The sequence below is a fragment of the Bubalus kerabau genome, chromosome 6, assembly GCF_029407905.1.
Source record: "Bubalus kerabau isolate K-KA32 ecotype Philippines breed swamp buffalo chromosome 6, PCC_UOA_SB_1v2, whole genome shotgun sequence".
NCBI lineage: Eukaryota > Metazoa > Chordata > Mammalia > Artiodactyla > Bovidae > Bubalus > Bubalus kerabau.
The window spans coordinates 78354382-78381559 of record NC_073629.1 but is presented as its reverse complement, the minus strand read 5'-3'; the positions used below and the strand labels follow the sequence as shown (position 1 = coordinate 78381559).

Here is a 27178-nt window from a genome sequence, read left to right as displayed (position 1 = left end):
CTCTTTGTGACCCCATGAACTACAGCACTTTGTTTTTTATGACTTCTGTGGTCAAGCATGTTCATTATTTAACAAAAGGAAAAGGGAAATACTGGGACACAAAGAAAATTGAAATTATCCTATAATTCTACTCTTTTAGAATAATTTAATCAATAACCAATTGACTTTTAAAGTTTTTACGTTGTGTATTTGTATATATGTATATATATATGAAGCTGTGGATTTTTTTCCCCTTCAAAACAGAGCCTATTGGGATGTTAGATGTCTGGTACATGAGACAGCACATTGACTACAATAGACAACAGATTTCTCTTTTCTGGAAGGTAAGTTTGCAGTGTCCACTTAAAATTCAGGAGAACTATATATTTAGTTTTTTTAATTGAGATATAATTGACATATGAAGAGAATTACATATTTGAACGGTAAGTTTCAAAGCCGAAGAACTTGTTCTATAGTTGCTTTAATATGAGGCTTCAGAGACTGTGTTGGAACTCATTTTCTCAGCCAGATCTTCACAATGGTTGACTTTATGTCATTTACTTTTCCAACACAAGGGTGAGGACTCTTGACTTCCTGCCTCCACGCAATCATATCTTTCCCTCATCCACTTCCAGTCAGATCAAGGTCTCTTCCCTTCCCGAACTGTGCCCATCCTCTGTCCCCATTCCCCACACCTTCTCTTCTGATTCTGTTCTCCTCTCTGCCATTCCTCCCACCCCACAGATACAATATGCCCTGCAGTGACCACCCCACTTTTTCATTTTAGGGGAGAGTAAAGCTGTGGATATAGATATTTAGGAATATGTTTTCTATGGTCATTGAAAAGTGAGTGGGTGGAAAGTAAGTGCCTCTACCTCAGGAATACTAATAATAGTAGAAAATAAGAGAACTAGGAATAGAAAACAGCCCTTCTTCAGGAATAGTAGTGAAACAGTGGTAAACAGAACAACCTTCCAGCAAACAGTGAGGCCTATTGTTATGACAGGATGTAAAGTTTCACAAAGTGCTGAGAGCTGGCATTATCATTTCACTTAACCCTTACAAAAACCCCAAGAGATGCATACTAGTATCCCCACTAACACATGAAAAAAACTGAGAGTCCAAAAGTGGAGGTTTTTCACAAAGTCAACCACCTACTAAGTGCAGAGCTGGGACTAAAACCCCATCCAGAGCTCTTTCTGCTACAGTATGACTCATTTTGCCCCCCAAAATATATATATTGTTTGAATTGAGCTACCGATTGGCATGTTTATAAGAAGAGGTTTTATTTCTCAAAACCTATGTCCTTTTTACGACATGTCTTCCAGTTAAGGGTAAATAAACAGTTTTGGAATTATGCAGCTGACAAGCATGAAACTAGAAGTCAGAGTAATAAAGTCCTCTGATGGGGTTAGCATGATAGATTTTGATAATCACGGTCTTCTTCAATTTTAAGAAATGAGCTCTTTCTCCCTCTTTCCCTTTCTCTCTCTCACACATAGAATCTCTGGTATAAAAGGAGACTACTGTAAATAGCTTGGTGAGTCATAATCAAGTTCTTCACTTTGAAACTAAAACTGCAGCTTAAAATTTATCTTAAAAAAATGGATTTTTAATAGCAAGATTATTCTTAAAGCAAGGCATTTAGAGCAACCGCAATTTGTAAATAGTATAGAAGAACCTAGCTCAATTCCTGGCTGTTGGCTTTCATTTTCACAAGTAAGCAACTGGTTAAAATGCAAATTCTTCATCCCGTAAAGATCCCTCCTCCAAAAATGTCCTTTACAGTTATCTGAAAATATGCTGTTCTTGTCCCATTTCATTCCTCTCAACTCTGGGGTTTCTCTTGGTAGAATGAGGGTAATGATCAAAGTACCTGCAGAATTCAAGGTGGGGGGCGGAGGCACAAGTAAATGAGAAGGTGCAAACCCAGAAAAATCACTGGGGCTGCCAAGGTAAATTAGATGGTACCGCAACATGATTTTTCTCATAACAGTGTAAGCAACATACCCAGTGCTAGACTTGTGTTTCTTTCTGTCACAAAGAACATTTAGAACAGGCGTAAGCAGGACACCCTGAAACCAGCCTCGGAGCAAAGTCAAAATAACGATTTGTTAGCAAACAGGTAATGTTTAGCAAACTTCCATATGCGGATTCCTCTCTGCTGCTCATCTTAATCTTGTCCCTGTTTCTTACAAAGCTTTAGGTTCTAAAATGAAGTCTTGAAATTCAAAAGGGCTTCAAAACTCTTCTGGTCCACCCTATCTCTCATGAACATTGCTCCTAGTCCAGCCAGAACAGACAGATGTCTCTGCTAGGACCGTCTGGGACAGGAAGAACTGCTCTGGAGACAGCCCACCTTGATGGCATCTCTTGTCTATAAGTTCAGTTCAGTTCAGTTCAGTCGCTCAGTTGTGTCCGACTCTTTGCGACCCCATGAATCGCAGCAATAGGTTTTCTTTTGTGGAGCCAAAATTGTGGGCCCAAGAAGGATTTTTTGGACCGGAATGGATTTGAATCAGAAACCAAAAATGTAAAAACTAGAAGCTCCAAAACCTTATGCTAGATGGTGGTCATGAAAGGGCACCTTCAAAACCTTCAGCGATTGTCCACCCTGAAAAAGGAGAGTTGGAGCCAGCCTTCTGTTTTACAGGGTTGTTACAGGACTTAGTCCCTAGTCCTTCCCAGGTGGCGCTAGTGGTAAAGAACCCTCCTGCCAATGCAGGAAACATAAGAGAGTTGGGTTCTGACCCCTGGGTTGGGAAGATTCCCCTGGAGGAGGAAATGGCAACCCATTCCAGTTTTCTTGCCTGGAGAGTTCCAGGGACAGAGGAGCCTAGCAGGCTACAGCGCATAGGGTCACACAGAATCAGACACAACTGAAGTGACTTAGCACGTGCACACACAGGACTTAGTCTTTTTCTGTTGAATCCTGGATTTCTTCAACGGCCCTACACAGGAAGTGGCAATTAAACCCTGCCCAGAGTTACTGAGATGAGTGGTTCTGCTCTGAGCCCCAGAACCATGAATCCCAGACCTCCAGAGCCAAAGGGCATTTAAGCAGCATGCAGTTCCAGCAATCATTTTACAAACATGGAAACTGCAGTCTGGGGAGGGGAAGCGATTTCTCACAAGGATTTCTGTAATGTGGTGCCTGCTGCTGGGAGCCCTTCCTGAGTGGTATACTGCCCTTCTGTTTGGAAACACTCCCATCCCTCTGACTGGGGATTTCTCTTGCCGCTCTCAGGCAGGACTGGGAGCTGACAGGGCAGTGCTGTGACAGGAGGAACTCATCAAAACCTCAGAACAGCCTGCAGCCAGATCAGGTGCTTTGTGGTGGGGCCCAGTCAGACCTCACTGGGGAAGGGAAGCAAAGACATGCGTGTGGTGGGTGATTTTTCTTTTCTAACTTTGATCAATACTGGGAAACCCAATGAAAGGGACACCCCGCCACTGCAGAGGGGAATTCAGGGCTTCAGCACCAAAGGAAGCCCCAAGTAAAACCCCGTCAGCCTGTGAACACAGAGAGAGCACGTTTCTCTTGCGGCTGGGGAAATGAGAGATGACCTTTCATTTCTCTAGTATGTTTACACTAGAGGAGAACAACTTGATGCTGAATGGGTACAGCCCAGGTGTGTGCTGAGGGTGGGGGCAGGGGGTGGGTGGAGGGAGGGGAGACGGGTCTGTGGTGAGGATGTGTGAGTGTCTGGAGTGGTGTGTCTGCATGTGTGTTGTGTGTGTGTGAATGCACATGTGTATGAATGCATGTTAATTTTATATTCATGGGAGGGATCTGATTGTGTGGGTGTGTAGATACGAGTACATGTGTGAGTGTGCAGGCATGTATGCTGTGCATGTATGTAAGTGTCTTATCACATCTAATAAAACACCATAGTTTGGGGGCTTGTAAATAGCAGAGATCAATTTCTCACAGTTCTGGATGCTGGAAGTCTGAGATCTGGCTGCCAGCATGGTTAGGTAAGGGCCCTCTTCTGGATTGCAGACTTCTCCTGCGTCCTCACATGGTGACATGGTGGAAGGGGCTAGACAGCTGTCTGGGGTCTTAGAGAGTGCTGATCCCATCCATGGGTGCTCCACCCTTATGATCTAATCAACTCACAGAGGCCCCACCTCCTGACACCATCACATTAGGTGTGAAATTCCAGCGTGTGAATCACCATTGCAGTGAGTGAGTGTAAAGGCGTGAATGTGTGGAAGATGGGTGTGTGGGGTGTATGTGGGTGTGAGTGTGGGTGAATATGTGTGGGACTGTGAGTGTGGGGGTTGGTTGTGAATGTGAGCATCTACATGTGTGTCTATTTATGAATGTGAGTGTAAGTGTGTTGAGGGTGGAGGAGACCGCTGTTGTTCTGGTTCCTATGTAGTTCCTCATTTTCCCACACCTTGGTTTCTCCTAAAAGCTACATTTCCTCAAAAGTATTCTGTACTGTTTTTTGCCATAGTTTTTTTTTGGTGGTTTGTTTGTTTTTAATTTTTGGTCACACCACACGGCTTGTGAGATCTTAGCTCCTCGACCAGGGATTGAACCTGCAGTAAAAGCATGGAGTCCTAACCGCTGGACCACTAAGGAAGTCCCCACAGTTGCTTTTAAGAGAAAAAGTACTTTCTATGTTGAAGCCAAAAAATTGAGCCTAATCTATGAATAGAGCAAAAACACCTGGGTATTGTCAAAACAGTAAATGCGGTGGTAGAAAATGTGGCTGCGTCACCAACAGCCCCAGTGTTGGATGAGAGCCCTTCACAAGGGGTCACCAATTCTTTCCCTCACATTCTAACATCCCCTTCTGCACAGACTTTCACATTATTTCCTTTGCTTTGATCAGTTATTTCCATCTGTGATTCCAGTAGACTTTTCCTTCAGTTAATTCAGCTTCCATCCTTTAAGAAGAAAGTCACTTTGAATATAAGCCTTTGACTGTGTGGATCACAATAAACTGTGGAAAATTATGAAAGAGATGGGAATACCAGACCACCTGACCTGCCTCTTGAGAAATTTGTATACAGGTCAGGAAGCAACATTTAGAACTGGACATGGAACAACAGACTGGTTCCAAATAGGAAAAGGAGTCCGTCAAGGCTGTATGTTGTCACCCTGTTTATTTAACTTATATGCAGAGTACATCATGAGAAACGCTGGACTGGAAGAAACACAAGCTGGAATCAAGATTGCCGGGAGAAATATCAATAACCTCAGATATGCAGATGACACCACCCTTATGGCAGAAAGTGAAGAGGAACTCAAAAGCCTCTTGATGAAAGTGAAAGTGGAGAGTGAAAAAGTTGGCTTAAAGCTCAACATTCAGAAAATGAAGATCATGGCATCCGGTCCCATCACTTCATGGGAAATAGATGGGGAAACAGTGGAAACAGTGTCAGACTTTATTTTTCTAGGCTCCAAAATGACAGCAGATGGTGACTGCAGCCATGAAATTAAAAGACGCTTACTCCTTGGAAGGAAAGTTATGACCAACCTAGATAGCATATTCAAAAGCAGAGACATTACTTTGCCAACAAAGGTCCATCTAGTCAAGACTATGGTTTTTCCTGTGGTCATGTATGGATGTGAGAGTTGGACTGTGAAGAAAGCTGAGCACCAAAGAATTGATGCTTTTGAACTGTGGTGTTGGAGAAGACTCTAGAGAGTCCCTTGGACTGCAAGGAGATCCAACCAGTCCATTCTGAAGGAGATCAGCCCTGGGATTTCTTTGGAAGGAATGATGCTAAAGCTGAAACTCCAGTTTCATTTGGCCACCTCACGGGAAGAGTTGACTCATTGGAAAAGACTCTGATGCTGGGAGGGATTGGGGGCAAGAGGAGAAGGAGACGACAGAGGATGAGATGGCTAGATGGCATCACTGACTCGATGGGCGTGAGTCTCAGTGAACTCCAGGATTTGGTATTGGACAGGGAGGCCTGGTGTGCTGCGATTCATGGGGTCGCAGAGTCGGACACAACTGAGCGACTGATCTGATCTGACATATGAAAAGATACGACAGTGGGTTAAAGCCATGTTACCCTTTCCAGTTTCCTCTGTCAGTTTTTTCAGAGTCCTCTCACTGTCTGAAGCATGGCTAATCATAAACTTTCTGAAGTTTAGGTTTAGACCATGGGTCTGGAAGAGAAATGTCTGTGTGCAGATGGAGCTGAATTCCCTTCTTCATTCGCTCACTCCCTCGTTTGTTCATCCACGCGAACAAGTACATTAAAGCCCCTCTTTAGGCCTAGAGCCCATGTTGTATGCAGGGACATGGACATGAACAAGCCAGGGGCAGGCTCCGTGTCCTTGAGCTCACGGTCCAGCAGAGGAGGACAGAAATGCAGAGGGGATGGTGAGGGTCTTCGGGTGTTAAGAAGGAGTTCAAGGTTCAGCTGAGGGGACTATGACCAGGGAGGAGAGGGGTGAGGAGTCAGAGAGGACCTTTCAGAAGGTAATACTGGCAGTTTCAGCATCTCCCATTCTCTGTGCAGCTAACTTTGTGAACCATAGACCAAAGTGAAGCTCAGGCGATGAGTCACTGCGGTTAAAGGGACAGAGCGTCAGGAAGACACAAGGGACGGGAGGGTCTACACATGGAAATATAGGCCTACAATCAGAATCCATGTGAGCATCTGCTTGTAGTTGATGTGGTTGAAAGGATTTGGAGGTGTGGGTAAAATGAGTCAGCAGTCTAGTTGCTGAGGATTAAATAGGGTGAAGTTTTTGTTTGTTTAAACTGAGTTTTAAGGATAAAATCTTTTGGAATATTTAAAAGCTTTAGAAAATATCATGTATTTTCCCTTAAATTGTTTATATTGATTCTGTCCAGGTGTTATTACAGTTTTCTGACTTAAAAAAATATGAGAAGGTAATATTGGAGCTCCCCAGAAGAACAAATTAGTCAGGACAAGGGTGGGAGAACATTTGCTAGGAAGACCTCAGGGGGACATGGCTTTGGCATGTAAAGAATCACATTAGTGAAGTGCTATCCCATAGAAATATTGGGTTGGCAAAAAAGTTCTTTCAGCATAAGAGGGCACACAAACCTGAACAAACTTTTTGGCCAACCCAGTATAAAGCAAGCCACAGATGCAAGCCATATGTGTAATTTCAAACTTTCTCATAGCCACCTTTTAGGACATTAAAAAAAAACAGGTGGAGTTAATTTTAATAATATGTATTACTTAACACAGGTTTATTGAGAATGTTATCATTTCAACATGTAATCAATTTAAAAATTACTAATGATCTATCTTGGGGCTTCTCTGATGGCTCAGTGGTAAAGAATCCACCTGCCAATGCAGGAGATCAGGTTTGATCCCCAGGTTGGGAAGATCCCTGGGAGAAGGACATGGCAACTCACTCCAGTATTTTTGCCTGGAGAATCCCAGGGACAGAGGAGCCTGGCGGGCTACAGTCCATAGGGTCGCAGAGTCAGATACGACTTAAGCGACTGAGCACGCACGCATGCACGTGTCTATTAAGTGCCAGTATGGCACAGAGGCCAAGAGCTCACCCTCCAGATGGCACCCCATCCTATGTCAGGATAGCTTCATTTCAAAAGCTACATGGCTCCCTCCTGTAGTGAGCAAGATTCCTAAGCCTTGACAAGCAGGAAAGGAGAGAGGGGGAAACGCTTGTTTCCAAAAGTGGGGAAAAGATTGAGCAGGGAAAAGATTCATTTGTTAAAAGAAGTAATTCATTTTGATAAATAGCTACCCTCAAACCATAGAAGACAAGGAGAAAGAGAAAAGAGCCAGCCCCATGCTAGTTAACATCACAGCTTCAGAAAGACAGTTGAGATCAGAAGCAGCTTGTTTAGTACATTCACTTGGTTTCTTTCTCCCTGTCTTTGTCTTGGGTGAATGAAAAGTGTTCCAGCCTGTATCACATTGCACTGAAGCCATGAATTCTTTGGCCTCCTCATATGAAAGGGATTCAATAAAAGTAGAAAGTATTATTTGTAACCTGGTTTATATTGATGGAGGACAAAGGTCTATTGTGAATCCCCAGGGAAGATTGGCTGCCAGGAGTCTTATGTAATTATAGGAGCTATACAACATCAGAATCAATATTTAAATACAAAAGCAGCAGATGGGAAGATTAGTTTTGTTGCGGTATTCAACTCTCTCTCCTTCCCTTTCCCAGCCCTGTCCCAACAGGCTGGCACAGAATTGCTGCAGATACTTTCAGACAGAACAGGTTGATTTCCCTTGCTTGCTGGTCACACATGCTATACCAGCTGCAATGCAGGGAATTTGGATTGGATAGCAGAATGTGGTCAGTGACAAAGAGTAAGTGGCAGAGAATTAACAGAACATAGAACACAGACGCAAGGGGAGTTAAAGCTTGCTCTTAAAAAGTTTCCATTATTTTGCTGTTTTCCAGCTATAAAACAAGATAGAAATCATTATGCCAGGGTAACTGCCAGAAGGTAAATCGGTTCAGAGTAACAGAACACCTGGGGAATGTCTACTGAGTGTCAGCATGACAGCAGTTTAAGCCTTCATCCTCCAGGTAGAGCAGCTGTGCTACCTGGGTTCAAGTTCCAGCTTTACCACTTGCTGGCTGTGTGTCCTTGAGCATGGTGCTCAACCTCTCTGTGCCTTATGAGCACAGTGTAGATAATAACAGCATATACTACATGAGATTGCTATGCAAACTAAAGAGAGAATTGTGAAAAGTGTTTGCAAGGTCATTGTTAGGAGGCAAACACTGTGTGTGACACTGAGGATGCAAAAATAAACTGACAGGCTAATGGGGAAAATAGATCCACAGATAGAAATTTCCAGTACAGTGATTTTTAAACCTTCCAGGTAAACACTGTCCTTACTTTGAACTAGGGTTGCTGAAGGCAGTCGTAAGTTGAAAAGTTGAGGTATTCAGGCTTAAACCCACAAATGGTATATATACTTTGTAATCAACTGTATGATATTGGTGAGTCTTCCACAGGGAGCTGTGGTATATGCCAGGTTAAGAATAATAGAAGATTCCTAGAAAAGCCATAAGGGTAAAGTGCCAGTCGTGATAATTTTTATGTTAGAGTGAGTAAACAGTACCCACCAAGTGTCTTCACATCTGTCATGCACCAAACACTGTTTTGAAACAGTCTGTTTTCCTTAGGTCACTGAATCCTCCAATACACCTGTGCTGCACAAAGAATTATCCTCATTTTACACGTGAGGAAACCGAGGCTCAGAGAGTTGAAACAGCTTGCCCAAGGTCACACAGCTGCTAAGTGGTGGAACAGAAAAGTCAAAGATCTGTCCTAATAACAAGAACCAAGTCAGCAGTGTTTCAGAACCCAAAAGGGAAAAAAAACAAAAAAAAAAAACCTCACAGATAAAGCTGTGATTAGTAAATGTTCAAACTCCCCAGCTTTCCAAGGGGTCTTGATTACAGGCTCTCTTCTCTGATATAGGCTAAACTCTAACAGTTTTTAAAAAGTTATTTTTTGCCTGAAGAGAAATTCAGAAGTAAAATAGTACTTTATTGTCAGTACAGTAGTTTTTAAGTCCTAAGAGGAAATGCTTTATCAATTCACAGAAACACCTTTCCTATAATACACTTCCAAACAGAAACGGGGCAGTGCATTCTGAAATGCATCAGACTTTGTGCTTTCTTGGATTGCATTCACCAAGTTATTTTTGATTCTGAAAGCCTTTTCAGGCCGCAGAATTATTATAACGGTTTATAAGGGAGCTCACTCCTTGCTTCTTGGACAAACCAAAGTCAGAAAGGCTAAGTTCACTAAGTTTAGGTCATTTCCCACAGGACAGAGCAGAAAGAAAACTAAAGGGAGAGAAGCAGTGGACACATTTTTCTTTTTAGTGTATTCTTACCAGTAGAAGAAGGTGACAACAGTAATATCACTGGCTGAAATCTGCTCTTAGCACTGTCCAAGAAGAAACAAGAAGTACCCTGTCTTTGTGATGTTCACAGGGACCCCTGGCTCAATAGGAGTAGCGCCTTCATCTCTCACATCCACCAGGGGGCGCACTAAAATCTCACATTACTATGGGGACAAGTTTATTTCTTAACCTCTCTTGAGCTTTAGCACTCTCATCAGAATGGGGACTGTCACATTTATTGTGACACTCATTGTAGAGCTCCTGATTCATGGTATGGCCCAATAGATGATAGATTCCCTCTTCTCACCCACCCAAATAAACACTAGAGGAAAAAATAAGTTTATCTGAAAAGACCCAGCTGGCTCCTCAGGCCAAGGTTCTTTTTGTTTCAGAACTTGTCCCCTTCTGACTCAGAGCCTGTTGGCTCTGGAGAAAGAATTCTAGATCTCCACCCTCCCCAAATTACCAACCTCATGCCCACTATTGATGTTCCACATCAGAGCATACCACAGCCGCACAATTACAGAGGCTGCTTTGCAACTCTGGGCCAGAAGGGTGACTGAGGACCCAACTATGCAATATGGCGCCTGTACTCACCAACTGTCTCAGGCTTGCCAATAGAAGAAGTAGCGAGTCAGAGTGGAGGGGTCATGAGTCCAGCGGTCAGGAGCCCTTGATTCCACTCTCAGCTCCTCCATCTGTCTCTTGAGTGGCCTTAAGCAAATCATCTCGTGTCCCTGGGACTTAGTTTCCTCTGTTGATAAAATGAAACGCTGAATTAATTGTTCATCTGGAAAATCCCCTCCAGTTCTGTTCTTCTGGTATTCTATTCCAGCTATTATTAAAACTGGAATAATTATTCCATTATTTAATTCTGTTGTTATTCCATTCCCTCAGAGCCAGGTTAATCCACGGGTGATGGATTATGTACATGGTTTGCAAACTTAATGTTACCTAATTTTTTTAACTAACCTAATCACACTGTTTTCAGGTACTTCAGGAGACTGCCTGCCTGCTGGCTAAATACTTGTTTCCCCACTGACTCACTGAACTCATTGAATCTTTTATTCTATGGACCTTGCTAGACAAGTTAGGTCCATTTTCCTAACTGATTGATGTTAACCTTTATCCCCAAACTTGAGTTTGACATTTTATACAAGCACAAGTCAAGGGATACCATGTTCCTTTGTCTAACTTGTTGGCCCCATCTTCATTTTCTCACTGATATTTGCAGCTCAAAAATATGGGATCTGAAGAGAAAATGCAAGATAGGTCCAGGCCCTTCGCTGCCCTCCTTCACTCATCTTTCCAACCCACACCTCTGCTTACCAGATCACTGGGATCAGATAGATTTCCACAGCAGTCACTACGTAGGTTTGTTGGACCCAGGAGGACTTGACGTTTCCCCCCTTCTGTTAGCATTCTACCATTGGATTGCATGAGATTACCAAGGTGTCTGTGAAGGACAAAGAGGGGGCCATAATAGAGGCTGTTTCCCTATTTGCCTCCTGGGTCCCTGGCAAGAATGGGGAGCTTTGTGAGCGCCAACTCTTGGGAAGTACATTTGGGTGCTACCCTCTGGAGCTACCAAAGAGACAAGTAGGGAAGGATGGAGTGAGAGAGACCTGACCGAATGGTCTTCCCTACCCAGCTTTTACTTATTTATCTTTTTTTTTTCTTCTGTGGCCAAGGGCATGTTTATTAATAACAGTTCAGAACATCACAATGTCAAAAGCACTCACTTGTTTTAATCCACACAAGATCAGCTGTGATGGACACTTGCCCCACCAAAACTTTGTTGGTTCTTGCCAGGACACAGGATGCCTTATAGGGAAAAGCTGAACATGCACCCCCAAATACCCCCAGCCACATGGCATTCACCCATTGCATTGACCATGTTTTATGATCTAGTCTTGGCCCTTGTGGATCCAGAAAGGCACCTAGGACATGACCTGCATCATTCAAGCTCCCAGAGCCTGAAATATGAAAAAGCTGGATGTTCATGCATTAATTTATAGTGAGAATTGCAGCTGTTGGGCCAACCAGAAAGCCTGAGTCAGCAGATAGGAGCATTCTCTTGCAGCATGCTAATTATTTCAGAAGCCAAATTATAATCAGAAGGACAGTTTTTTCACTTAAAGTGGAAGATACAAATTCTAAATGAAGCAGATATTCATATTAACCCAGCCTCTCCTGACAGATAAAAGACATAGGATACCAAATTATTAAAAGATGGCTTAGGAGCAGGAAACCAGAAAAAGGGGCATTTGCCAACCCTAAGGTGTGTCTTTCAGCATCTTGAGGTGATGCCACACCCCATGGAAGGAAGAGCCTTGCCCAGAAAACTGTGATGCTTAAGTCTGGTGAGCAATGCCTTTCTCTCCCTACACTAGGCATGGACAGGCACTGCCGACATAGGCTTGGGCAGCTCTCCATTTCCAGTGATTCTGTTTCTCATGGTCCTTGTCCTAACAGGGTTACAATATAAAGAATTAGTTTTATGCTTACTTTCTGGGATTGTTCCGAAACAATTCTTTAAAAATTAACTTTTAAAAAATGTTAACTGATTTTTTTCTATAAGTGGTGGAGCTTGGTGGAGCGTAAAAGTGTGTGGTGGAAGAAATGAAAAGATGTAAATAAAAAGGTCACTCTAGTGTAGCCGCCTGCTGCAGGCAGTCATGAGGTCCTAGCATAGAGCATCCACTGACCTTGTCTGAGAGTACACAGTAAGTAAGTGTGTTTTGTTGCAGAATCTGAGTCTATCGGAAGCAAGAGGGAAAATCCTCCACTATCAAGTGACCTTGCAGAAGGTGGCAGGAGGGGAAATCACACTACAGAACATCACAGAACACACCTCCTGGACCTGGGTAATTCCCAGAACTGGGAACTGGGCTGTGGCTGTGTCTGCAGCTAACTCGAAAGGCAGTTCCCTGCCCACTCGCATTAATATAACGGATCTGTGTGGGGCAGGTAAGTACCAAATTTTCTTTAATATTGTTTGTAGGAAACTGTCTTCCTAATCTCTTAGCTCATTCAGGCCCAGCTCAGGGCCTGGAATGAGTAGCACAGGAGTTTAGACTTTGAAATTAACAGGTTTCAGAGGCTGTCTGAAATTTCCTTTTAGCCAGTGAGTATCCAAATGAATTAACACCTCTGAGCTTCAATTTCCCCCTCTCTAAACTAGGGATTACATTACCCGAATTGCAGGTTATTGTGAGTTTAAATACAGAGACTAATAAATACATAATAGGTGTTTGGGGTTTCCCTGGTGGCTCAGCTGGTAAAAAACCCCTTGCCAATGCAAGACGCACAGGTTCGATCCCTGGGTCAAGAAGATCCCCTGGAGTAGGAAATGGAAACCATTTGCTTGGGAAGTCTCATGGAGAGAGGAGACTGGTGGACTGGAGTCCATGGGGTCACAAAGAGTCGAAGATGACTGAGAGTGGGCACACACATATAAACAATAAATTAGTTAAGGAAATATTCATTAAATTGAACACTAATATCTTGCTAATTTTTCCATGAGCAAGAGTAATATGTGTTGTCAAGTTCTAGAAAAAGCATACCTATGGTCAAAACATGTTTTAAAACCAATAGTATTAAAATGAAATTCTGACTGTAAGGAACTATAGTACAATATTGCTATACTATAGCTCTTTATTATTCAAATTTAGATATGTATCCAATTATCTACATTGAAAACCTCCCAACTAGCTAGACATATTTTATAGTCACATCCTCTGAAAGCTACCTTGTCAGGATTAAAGCTGATAATTAGTGAAGAAAATAGATACTAAAACTATTTTCAAGACCCGTATTATAAAAGTATTTTAGTCAAGATTGTCGGCCTAACTTTTTCAAAAAATGCCTGATAGAATAAAACTCTATAATTAGATTCTTCCTTAAAATTCAGTGTAACAGTTTATCCACACTGGGGTCTGAAAGTGAAAGTCACTCAGTCGTGTCCAACTCTTTGCAGTCCATGGAATTCTCCAGGCCAGAATACTGGAGTGGGTAGCTGTTCCCTTCTCGAGGGAATCTTCCCAACCTAGGGATCAAACCCAGGTCTCTCACATTGCAGACAGATTCTTTACCAGCTGAACCACCAGGGAAGCCCAAGTATACTAGAGTGGGCCGCCTATCCCTTCTCCAGCAAATCTTCCTGACCCGGGAATTGAACTGAGGTCTCCTGCATTGCATGCAGATTCTTTACCAGCTGAGCCACCAGGGAAGCAGAGCAATTATTATTTTGAACAAGCTTCTACCAAGAATTCTCATCTTATATATACTATTGAATCTTGGTTATAAGTCTTTTCAGTCATATATCTGTAAAGGTAGAGATAATATAGTAGATAAAAATACAAATAAATATTGATATAACCTTGGGTCAGCATATGAGTTAGGAATTGCTTTTAGGAGTAATAGTTGCTCTTTCTAGAGGCTTGACTATAGTGACTTACTTACTCTCTTATAGAAGAGAAGTTTGGAGGTAGACGGCCCAGGGCTGGTGTGACAGCTGTACACACGGGGACCCCAGCCTCCTTCCTTCTGTGCCCTCTGCCCCATAGTCCAGGGTGACTGCTGGAGCTCCAGCTGTCTCCTTCTAGGCAGCAGAAAAGAAGGGAGACGCCTCACCTCTCACTCTTGAGGAGTTTTGCCCCAAGTCACACAACAACACTTGCAGTATTGACCCTAACTGGTCACCTGGTCACACCCAACTACAAAGGAGACTTAGAAACACATTGTTCTCTTGCTAGAGAAGATGAGAAGAGGGTATTTGGTAGGTAACTGGTAATCTCTGCCTCATGTGGGGGAAGGCATGTAAGAAGAAACCTGAAGGAAAAGATGGATTACCTATGGGAAAAAAGCTTAAACTTTATGCATAGTAAAGTAAGAATTTTTTAAAAACACTGTAAATACGGCTTTTAAATGCAAAGAGCAATTTAGGGAAAGTATATGATAGATTTTTGGCAAATACATATAACTTTTCAAATAAATAAGAGATAATGGGGTATGAACAGGAAACTCAAATATAAAATAAAAGGAATAGGGACTTCCTTCATGGTCCAGTGGCTAAGACTCCACTCTTCCAATGCAAGGGGCCAGGGTTTGATCCCTAGTCAGGGAACTTGATCCCACATGCTGCAACTAGAAGATCCTGCATGCTGCGGCTAAGACCTGGGCAGAGAAATAAATAAATAAATAAACACTTACAAATAAATAAATAAATAAAAGGAACAATACAGATATAAAAACATGTTCAGCCTAACTAGCAATCAATGAGATGCAAGTTTTGAAAGAAAAAAAAACTTAGCAATCAAATCAAAATAAAAAAGAGTAAGTAGCATCAGCATAACCTATACTGGTGAAAGTGTGGGGAAAAGCCACTCTTGTGTGAACTCATACACTTTCTTTACAGTTGAGCCACTAGGGAAGCTCATGAATTGGTACAACTTTCTGAAGAGAAATGTGTCAACTTGTAACATAAAAAACTTCAAATATGAATATATCTTTTGACCAGGAAACTATGCCATTAAAAATACATCCTCAGCAAATAATAAGGCATGAGCTTAAAAAAAAAATGTAAGCTTTTTTGTTGAATGGTTTTAAAATGTTTTTTTTTTGTTGAAATGGTTTTGAAATAATGAAACACTACAAACAGCCTAAAATTTTATAATAGAGGGTGGATTGGTTAAATATATCATAACCTTCACCCACCTTAATCCCACTCCAGCATAAAAGTGATATTGTAGCTGTGTTTTTATTGGTGTGGAAAGATGCACATGATGAGTGAAAAAGTAGGCTTTCAAAAGAATACATGGTATAATGCAATTTAAAATATGAATTTACACAAATAGACATTTTAGCACAGTAAAGAAGTCTAGAAGAATGTACATGGGAATATCAATAGAAGTCATATCTACATTGTGGTATTACAGGTGATTTTTATACTCAAATTTGCTTCTTCATTGAATAAATACTGTACATGTAATTTTTTAAAGGGATCCTGTAGGGGAAAATTGAGATCTTACCACTGTTTAATATCCTGCTCTTGTTAAAAAGTAGTATGTCAAAATACCTTACTTCTTTAAACCTCACTGCAGATGGGTCTTGAGGATATAAGCATCTTGAATTTTCTGGGCCCATTCTAGTTTCTTTACTTAGATTTGAAAACAGCTTCTCAAAATGACGCATTCATTAGGCCTCTGCATTATTGATTCAACAAAAATTTATTGAGATTACTATATAAGGTAACTGGAGTTCAGCAATAGGTAAAAAGTACAGTTACATTTTGTCCAGTGGGAGGGGCAATCATATAAAAAAAGCAAACTGCAGTACAGGATATATGTGAGACAAGAGATATGCACAGGGCACTCTAGGAACAGAGAAAAGTAGAAGCGTGGGCATGGAGGGGAGGCTTCAAGTGAACAGAGATTAGAGAGACAAGTTGGTGTTAGCCAGGCAAAGCAGTGCAGGTATGCAGGCGAGAGGGATGGAATGGGGAGGGAGGAGGGAGGAGGGTTCAGGATGGGGAACACATGTATACCTGTGGCGGATTCATTTTGATATTTGGCAAAACTAATACAATTATGTAAAGTTTAAAAATAAAATAAAATTAAAAAAAAATAAAGTAAGATCTGAGCAGGCATAGAAGTTGAAAAGAACCAGGGTGGGAAAGAGTTGACGAGGAAGGGGAAAGGGGATCATTAAGGGAATGAAGTTCCTGAGGAGCTGAAGGATGATGGATCCAGAAGCCAAAAAGACATAAGAGGCACAATTACCCCTATCAGAATGGAGGAGTGTCATTAAGGATGAGGCTCAAAATAGAGAAATGTGGAGGGGTGGTAAAGTAAGACATTGAAACAGTTCTCTAGACCTGGGCTGTAGCTAAAAAGGTCCTGGTCCTAGACATCTTAAGAGCCCACTGCCTCTCTTAAGGCCACACCTGAGCCATCCAATAGAAGTAGTCAAGCCTCCTAGGGAGACCTGGAGGACAGATTTGCAAATCTCCCATCGGGGAGCTCTCGTGTCCCAAATTCTGCATGATCTGTAGGAATAGTGTACCATGTACTTTTGCTGCTTCTCTTTCAGTATAGTTCACACAACTCACAGAAATAGCTTTCTTCCCAGAAAGAGAAAAATAGTGCCCCAAGCGGCAGAATTATATCGATTTTGAGAAAGCGGGGACAACTTGTTTGTAAAAGGCATATGCCACAGCATTGAATATCAAGAAGTATGAGAATGATTTTGTTGGTTTATGATGAAAACTGAATGTGTGCTAAACAGACTGGTCAAGAAATAAAACACATTTAATATTTCAGACCTGTCCCTGTGCTCAGGAATTTTGGAAATTATGGCCAGAGTCAGAAGCTAGCACAACCATAGAGGCCCACACAGATGTCAGAGACTGAGGCCCCAGGAGGTGAAGTAACTTAGCCAAGATCGTACATCCAATTAGTGGCAAAGCTGGACTGAAAAACCAGGCCACCTGTCAGCAGGGTAATTTTTCCAAATACCTTATGAACTTCATAACTCTATTCCAATGCTCTTAATGAAAATGTAGAGGGAATTTGAATGATAAAGGCTGAAGAATAATTTTGAAAGATGTCACAGAAATGAGTTGTTAGCCAAGTTCTAAAAGAGAGGGCATGCCCTGGCAAACACGGTGGGGAGAAAATTCAGACTGGTTCCTGGCAAGTGTGGTGACTCAGAGACTGGGCAATGCCAAGTTGATTTACTTAGCTAATTGCAACGAGACCAGTGGTTAGAAAAGTTGATTGACTGTGTTAGCCCATCACCTGGCAAAGAGTCTTTCAAACCCTACGTGCTCAATACATATTTACTGAATGAATACGTTTTATTCTCCAAAACAAAAACAAATTTGTGGCATAGCCAGAAAATAAGATACCAAGGCAAATGAAGACAAAGAACCAGGGCTGGGGAATTCCAGTTCCTGGCAAGGTAGCTAACACAGAGGTACCAAAGATGCCACAGGAGAGACAGGACAGGATGACTGAGAACCTGTGAATGGGGAATAGTGAGGAATGGAGAGGACTGAGGTGGCACTGGCTTGTTGCACTCCTTTTTCTTCCCCTTGTTGCCTTGGTATTTTTACTATGGTATTTTACTTGGTATTTTTACTATGGGGCAGGAAAGTCTGGAGGGCAGGGCAGAATGACTATGAGGAAGCCCTGGAACCTAACAAAGAGTGCCTGAGATATTCTCCTGCCCCCCAACCCCATGGCCTGGCAGTTATAGAAGAGAATGACAGCCCCACTCCCCCATGAAGAGCAGTGTCAGCCACAGAGGCATGGGCAGGTTCTGGAGCTGCCAAGTACACCTCCCAAGAGCCAAGCAGAGCTCAGGGTGCATCACTATAGGCTCTCTGGCTCTCCACTCTGAAAAGCTCCTTCTCCTCACCTAAGCTTACCTGGAGGAGCACAAGCTCTGGCTAAGGTTTCACGACTCCCCCCATAGAAAAATGAAGGTCAAGGCTGCTGATCAATCCAAGGAAATAAAACATGACCCCAAAGGAGAAAATTAGGAGAAATCTGAGGGGCACAGTTCTGGGAAGGAAAGGCACCAAGTGGGACTACTTGTGTGGTAGGACACATAATCAGCACAACAGAAAGAGCAAGAGTTTAGAATAAGGGCTTCCCTGGTGGTCTAGTGGATAAGAATCCTCCTCCCAATGCAGGGGCCATGGGTTCAATCCCTGGTCCAGGAAGATTCCACATGCTGTGGAGCAACTAAAGCCCATGCGCCACAACCACTGAGCCCATGTGCTGTAACTATTAAAGCCCGTGTGCCTAGAGACCCTGCTTTGCAACAGGAGAGAAGCCTTTCACTGCTACTAAGAGTGGCCCCCTGCTCACTGCTACTAGAGAAAGCGTGCTCACTGCAATGAAGACCCAGTGCAACCAGAAACAATTGAATAAATAAGAGTTTAGAGTAAGCATAAGAAGTATCCTTAGAAAGATAAGAGAGGATCCTGGGAACATGAATCAGAAACAGGTGGTTGTGGAATAGCCCTAAACAGAGATTCAATATGAAAAGTTCAGTTGTTGAACTAAAGAACTCACCCAATGGGTTGGATAGCAGAAAGGACTTACCTGAAGAGTGAATGAGTGAGAGGAAGATTGGGTGAGAAACTTAAAAGTCATCAAAAGGGGAAAAGAGTTTGAAAAATAAAAAGACTTAAGACATTGAAAGAATAAGTGATGATAATTGCATAAAAGAAATTAAGAGAAAGAAATTAAATTAAAAGAAATTAAGAGAAAACGTGAATCAAAGGGGAACATATTTGAACATATTTATCAAGAATCTTACAGAATGTACTCCTCTGGTGCAGGATGTCGATAATGAGGAAGTGATGCATGTATGGGGTCGAGGGTGTGTGGAAAATGCCTGTATGTCTCACTCAAGTTTGCTGTGAACTTAAAACTGCTTTAAAAAATAAAGTCTATTTTAAGAAGAAAGGAGAAAAGATAATGAGTGCAGAATGATCAAGCAGGGTTGCCCCCAAGAATACAAAGATGGGTCAATATCAGAAAAGTGTATCAATGTAATTCATTACTTTAATACTGAAGGAGAAAAGGGGGTATGTTCTTAACAGATATAGAAATGTATTTAGTAAAACAAAATTTTTAGTAAATAAATAGTATTTTATAAAAATAAAATCTGTTTGAAAGCTATAAAAAAAGGAAAACTTTTTAGCTTTTTAAAGACTTTCTACCAAAAACATGCAGCAAGCATCATCTTAATAAAGATATGTGGGAACATTCTTTTTTAAAATTAGCAACAAGATTTAAAAAAAAGGAAATGAGATTTAGTTCAAAAATTGGGAAGAAGAGATTTTAAGTGTACAACTAATAAGATTGTTACATGGAAAATTTAACAAGGGCCATAGACAAATTATGAGAACTAATTAGAGAGTTTAGAAGGTCGGCTAGAATAAGAATAACACACACAAATTCATAGTGGAAAAGAAGTAGAAAATAAGATGCCATTTTAATAGCAAACTAATAGTATAACATGTCTAGGAATTAACCTTAAAAAGCACATTAAAACTTTAAGGAGGAATTTTTGAAACTCCATTAAAAGATATAAAAAGAGGCCCAAACAACTTCAAAGAAACATCATATTTATAAATGGGACAACCTAACATTGTAACAATATCAGTTCTCCCTGAACTGAGCTGTAAATTTAATATAATTCCAATAAAAATACCAGCTGAAATTTTTGAGGACTCTCATAAACTGATTATAAGAGCTATATGGAAGAATAAAGTTTCATGAATACCCAAGATGACTTTGAAAAAAAGAAGAGCAAAATGAGGAGGGACTTTAACTACCAAATAGTCAGGTGTCACAGAGCCTTGTAATGTGACCAGCGTGTTCTGGTGAAGAAGCTGATCCACACACAAACCCATGAATATGTGGAGCTTAGTGTGTGACCGGGGTGGTACCACATTCGGAAAAATTGACCTGTTGTGTGGAAAAAATAATAAAGCTTATTTCCTTGAAACACACACACACACACACACACACACACACACACCCTTGAGCTAGATTTGGATTAAAAACCTAAATATGAAAGGTATTTAAAAAATAAAACCAAAAGCAAATGGGAGGAAATGTAGTTGAGTATCTTTGTGACCCCAGAATGGAAGGATTTTATAAACAAGACTCAAAATACACATACTGTGGTGAATTTATCCACATCAAAGTAAGTATTTATGTTCAACAAACACATCATAAAATTAAGAGACTTGAAAGACTAGAGTGAGATATTTTTAGTGTTGAAAACTAACATGTGATTAATATCTAGAATATAAAAGTTATTTCTGCAAATCAGGAAGAAGACAGGAAATACAACAGAAAAAAAAAATGAGTGAGGTATGAAAAGGGGAAAGTCAGACAGCTAGTAATATGTGAAGAGCTCAGCCTTGTAAGAAATCAGAAAACGAAAATAAAACCACAATTAAATACCTCCTTGCATATGCCAGCTTGGGAAAATGAGAAAGAAAATACCAAATGTTGGTGGGGAAATGAGAACTCTCATGCTTTTCTTGTTGGAGGGTCAACTGATTTACTGTTTTAGAGATCAGTCTTACCATATTTAGGGAAATGGGTGAATTTAGTTTATAATTGAGAAATTGTGTGCATTTATATGTAGAAAGAGTATATTTTTAAAAAACTGAAGTATAGTTGCTCTACAATGTTGTGTTAGTTTCTATACAGCAAAGTGAATCAGTTATGTAATACATATACATATATCCACTCCACACTGGTTCACATTTGGGAGAAGAGCACGTCATGACAGTATATTGTCACCCTGCTTATTTAACTTATAAGCAGAGTACATCATGCAAAATGCTGAGTTGAATGAATCACAAGTTGGAATCAAGTTTGCCGGGAAAAAATCCAACAGTCTCAGATATGCAGATGACACTACCCTAATGGCAGAAGCGAAGAGGAACTAAAGAGCCTATTGATGAAAGTGAAAGAGGAGAGTGGAAAAGCTGCTTAAAATTCAACATTCAAAAAACTAAGATCATGGCATCTGGTCCCATCACTTCATAGCAAATAGATGGGGAAAAAGTGGAAACAGTGGCAGATTTTATTTTCTTAGGCTCCAAAATCACTGTGGACAGTTACTGCAGTCATGAAATTAAAAGATGCTTGCTCCTTGAAAGAAAAGCTATGACAAACCTAGACAGTATATTAAAAGGTGGAAACATCACTTTACTGGCAAAGGTCCTAATTGTCAAAGCTACGGTTTTTCTAATAGTCATGATTGGATGTGAGAGTTGGACCGTAAAGAAGGCCGAGTGCCGAAGAATTGATGCTTTTAAATTGTGCTGGAGAAGACTCTTGAGAATCCCTTGGACAACAGGGAGGTCAAACCAGTCAGTCCTAAAGAAATCAACCCTGAATATTCATTGGAAGGACTGATGCTGAAGCTCCAATTCTTTGACCATCTGATTCCAAGAGTCTGATGCTGGTAAAGATGGAGGACAAGAGGAGAAGAGGGCAACAGAGGATGGGATGGTTGTGTGGCATCACTGGCTCAATGGACATGAGTTTGAGCAAACTCTGGGAGATAGTGAAGGACCGGGAAGCCGGGCATACTGCAGTCCATGGGGTCACAAAGAGTCAGACACGACTTAGCGATTGAGCAATACTCTTCTGTTAGATTTCCTTCTCATTTAGGTCATCACAGAACATTGATATAGTTCCCTGTGCTATACAATTGGTTCTTATTAGTCATCTATTTTATATATAGTAGTGTGTATATGTCAATTCCAATCTACCAATTCATCCCATCCCTCCTCCTTAGTGACCACAAATTTGTTTTCTAATCTATGACTCTGTTTCTGATTTGCAAATAAGTTCATGTGAACCATTTTTCTGGATTTCACATATTAGTGATATTATATGATATTTGTCTATTTTTGACTTACTTCATTCTGTATGACAATCTCTAGGTCCATCCATGTCACTGCAAATGGCATTATTTTGTTCCTTTTTATGGCTGAGTAATATTCCATTGTATATTTGTACCACATCTTCTTTATCCATTCCTCTGTCAGTGGACATTGAGGTTGCTTCCATGTCCTGGCTATTGTAAAGAGTACTGCAATGAATATCAGAGTATATGCATCCTTTCAAATTTTGGTTTTCTCCAGATCTTTGCCCAGGAGTGGGATTGCTGGGTCATGTGGTAGCTCTATTTTTAGTTTTTTAAGGAACCTCTGTACTGTTCTCCATAGTGGCTATACCAATTTACATTCTTACCAACAGTGTAAGAGAATGAGAGAGACACTCTTACACAGGCACACACAAGGACATGCAAGAGAAGGTTCATTGCATCCTTGTTTGTGTTGACAAAGAGTTGGAAGAAAGCTTGTCACTTGGAGACTACACAAAGAACGTGTTGAGGCAGTAATCTGAAGGAATGAGCTTGATTTTCATATAGCAGAAGAATAGGTGTATCCTAGAAACATATTGTTGAGTGGGAAAATAAAAGTTAGGAAAAGCACTAGATTTACTCCAAATGTGTTTCATGAAAATACAACACACAAACTGAAAGCAACACTAATTCTCAAGGACACATATATATGTAAATAAACATATAGAAGGTAGATTAGAAAGATGCATATTATAGATCACTAGAGCAGGTACCTTTGGGGACACAGAAGTGGAAAGTGAAATGGAAGATGAAGGGGAAATAATTCCATAAATAACACTACACAGGGTCCTGGCACCGATGCCTGTTCTCCAAGAACTGAGAAGCTGGATGAACAAAATCTGTGAACCTGAGTCCTTTAAAAGACGTCGGTTATTGCTACAGCTTTGCTGGGTTGGGTAGTTGTTTTTTATATCTGTTTCCACTGTGATTTTGGTTTTTTTCCCCCCCACCTTTCCCCATAAAGAGTTGCTGGCTCCTCAACAGGTCTTTGCAAAGTCAGAGGGCATGGACAAGCTCATGGTGACGTGGACACCTCCAGATAAAGCTACCACTGCTGTGCAGGAATACGTGGTGGAGTGGAGGGAGCTCCACCCAGGGGCTGGTATGCAGCCCCCTCTTGGCTGGTTGTGGAGTCCCCCCTACAGACTGTCTGCTCTGATTTCAGGTACTTAATATTCACCTTCCTTCTCAAGGGTTACTAAGTTCACGTTTTTCAAGGAAACTTCAGGCAGGAACCCAAAGCCATGCTCTCAGTTACAGCTGCATGAGAAGAGGGGCAGTGATGACCTAGAGCCCATCAGGGTGCACCGCTGCAGCCATAGAAGACCCACTGATTGACTAAAACCTCTAGGATTTATGGAAAACTCATGTGCTGGGACAGTGCCATATATGATGAGTAAATAATGAACCCAACAGGCATGGCTGAGAGCTAAGTAGTAGCCAGTCAGTGTGATGGACACCTTACATTTGGGAGTTCATTTAATTGTGAGAAAAATCATGTAGCAAGAGTTATTTCCCCCATTATTACAAATGAGGAAAGCAGGAGATCTTTCATTTCCAATTCTGCTACTTAATATTTGTGTGATAATAAACCCAGAATTATCTATATGACAGTTGGTTTCTCTCATCCTCAAATTCCAAATCTGTCAGTGGTTACATATATCAAGTGATAGAAAGCATCTGAAAATGCATTCAAACAATTGGACAGAAGTTAATCAGTGTTTTTTTTTTAATTTCATTTTATCCTTGGAGTACATCTTAAATTTCTGTATCATACAATATGAATTTAAACTGAAAAGAAATTTCATAAATAATCATTTAATCCTGTGCATAGGCAACATTGTTGTTATTGTTGTTTAGTCGCTAAGTTGTTTCTGACACTTTGCAACCCCATGGACTGTAGCCCACCAGGGTCCTCTGTCTATGGAATTTCTCAGGCAGGAATACTAGAGTGGGTTGCCATTTCCTTCTCCAGAGGATCTTCCCAGACCCAGGGATCAAACCTACGTCTCCTGCATTGGCAGGTGAATTCTTTACCACTGAGCCACTTGGGGAGCCTATAAGCAACATTGGACAATTGGAAAACAAGGTGGCCAAAGGCTTGTTTAACCATTTTGATAAATGATTGCAGTGGTGTGTGTCTTCCTCTTATCAGAGTCTGATGCTTACCCTTCTACCGTCATGGAAGCAGTCCCTAAATGGGGCTTGTTATTTCTAACCAGTGAAAAGAATCCTTAACCTCTTCTGTCAGAGAGAGCTAGTCCTAATCTCACCGGAGGTGGCTGACATATTTGCCCAACAAACATTAAAGGGCAACATCTCAAGTTCTTTATTTTTTTCAAGTTCTTAATTACAAACTCTGAAGTCTTACTCTGTGAGCCACTGTCAGCTTCTACTATTGTTTTGTGTTTGAAATACTCAGAGGCCTCCCTTACTTACCAATGAATGTTACCAAAGACCAATTAGTGGAAATTTCTTATTTTAATTTTCCCGAAGAGAAATGGTATTATTTGCATGCTAGAGTTAAGCTAGTTAGATGGTCACTTGCTTGAAAATCTTCCAGGATGAATTCCAATGAACAAGGCACGTGTGTCTGTGTGTGTCTGTGTGTCTGTGTGTGTGTGCACGCATGCACATTTGCTGACACATTCAGAAGCCAAAGCTACAGTATTTTCCGCCTTCTATTTTTCTCCTACTAATTGTTGTTCTATAATAAAGCAAAATCATCATAAGATTATTAATGCAAATCTAGGTCATCAGATCACCCCAAATTAATTTTTTAATTTATTTTATTGGCATATAGTTGCTTCACAATGTTGTATTAGTTTCTACTAATAGCAAAGTGAATCAGCTATACATATATTTCTATATTTCAGGAAACTTGAATGAACTCCTTGGCCAGCCCAATATATATCCCTTCTTTTTTTGATTTCCTTCCCATTTAGGTTACCACAGAGCACTGAGAAGTATTCCCTTAAAATGTTGATAAATGTGTTTTCTGTATGGCAATGGATGTGTTAATTTAATGTGTTAAAAATGTCAGTGTGATTTTTAAAGTATAAGTTCAGCATAGTGATGAAAAGTTCTGCAGCCAGGTTATCTGGATTTGAGTCCTGGATCTGTCACTTATCAAAGTGTATGATCCAGGGCAAATTAACTTTTCTGTGCCTCAGTTTCCTTATCTGGAAAATGGGGGTAATATTGCCTACCTAACTGGGTTATTGTGAAGACTAATTGAAGGAGAAAACATTTTTAACAATACCTAACACATTTTAGGGAGAAGGCAATGGCACCCCACTCCAGTACTGTTGCCCAGAAAATCCCATGTATGGAGGAGCCTGGTAGGCTGCAGTCCATAGGGTCGCTAAGAGTCGGACACGACTGAGCGACTTCACTTTCACTTTCCACTTTCATGCATTGGAGAAGGAAATGGCAACCCACTCCAGTGTTCTTGCCTGGAGAACCCCAGGAACGGAGAAGCCTGGTAGGCTGCAGTCCATGGGGTCCCACAGTCGGACACGACTGAAGCGACTTGGCAGCAGCAACACATTTTAAGTGCTCGATAATCTAGCTATCAGTATTATTATTATATGTGATGGAGCTAAGATTTTATAGGTTTTGAAGCTCTAAATCCCATAATATTTTCATTACACCATGACAACCATTGTGCCTGTCCAGGAGGATATACACATCCTGCTTAAGGAGACAAGATTTTCACAGATGAAAAAAACAGAGCATGGTGCATGATACATGACCCAGTCCTTAACTGTGTGCCTCTTTTAGAGTCTGGCTACTCAGACTTCTAGTGGGTTGTGTTCAGTTTTAATCACTGTACTTAAAGAGAATGCTGCCTGGATAACCCTGTGAGCATCAGAGGAAGGTGAGCAAGCCTTTAGGGTCTAGAACTTTTAATGGGGAAACCATTTAGTGTGTAGGAGAGTATTCTAGATTGGGGTGGGAGGTGGTTGATGACTCTTGCTGGCTTCGATATGTATGTAAGAAACAGTATGTGTCCTTTGTTGTTCTGGAGAGCAGAATGAAGGCCCTCTGCATAAAAATTGTAAGAAGACAGATGTCAGCTCAATTTTGAGAAAGTACTTCCCTTACAGTTGATGGTCTCTAGTAGGACAGTTGCTGCCCCTCAAGGCAGTGCATTCTCTGTCCCTAGAGTTGCTGAAGTGGAATCAGTGTTTCTTTAAGGGTGTGTGTGTGTGTGTGTGTGTGTGTGTGTGTGTGCTCAGTCATGTCTGACTCTGTGACGCTATGGACTGTAGCCCACCAGGCTCCTCTGTCCACGGGATTTCCCCCTTCACACTGCAAGAATATTACAGTGTGTTGCCGTTTCCTCCTCCAGGGGATCTTCCCGACCCAGGGATCCAACCTGCGTCTCCTGAATCTCCTGCCCTGGCAGGCGTATTCTTTACCACTGAGCTAACTGGGAAACCTTTTATGACTGTTATGTCCATCAAATCAGACGAAACAGTAGATACTGAACTCTAAACTGCTATATAATTATAAACATTTATTATATTAGGATTTACCCCTTTGGGATAGTTTGAACTATACAGTCCCTACAGATCTTTCTTTTTAGAAATTCTATTAATTCTATACACAGTGCCTAAAATAAATGACAAGAGAGAATTTTTTCCATACTTAGGAAACTAAAATGTTCTTAAGCACTTCAGACATATTCATTTGAATAAAAGCAATCATACTGGATGAGATTAACTATTAATTCAAGTCCTTCTCCTACCTGAAAACACTTGATTAACTATGAGTTTGTTTTGACGTAACAGTCGCTAAGAGTCGAACACGACTGAGCGACTTCACTTTCACTTCACTTCTAGAAATAAACACTTAAAACTTACCTAATTCA

The 27178-nt window shown here is 41.1% G+C and overlaps 1 protein-coding gene across 3 annotated transcripts in view; it reads left to right on the top strand.

Moving 5' to 3' along the window:
* Positions 1 to 27178, top strand: part of IL12RB2 (interleukin 12 receptor subunit beta 2) — a 76018-nt gene that overhangs the window by 24222 nt on the left and 24618 nt on the right. For all 3 annotated transcript variants that reach the window (XM_055585525.1, XM_055585524.1, XM_055585526.1), the window contains exons 7-9: positions 244 to 323; positions 12579 to 12798; positions 23267 to 23467. In XM_055585525.1, the coding sequence (XP_055441500.1) occupies positions 244 to 323; positions 12579 to 12798; positions 23267 to 23467 (501 nt within the window). The remainder of the gene's footprint in view (positions 1 to 243; positions 324 to 12578; positions 12799 to 23266; positions 23468 to 27178) is intronic.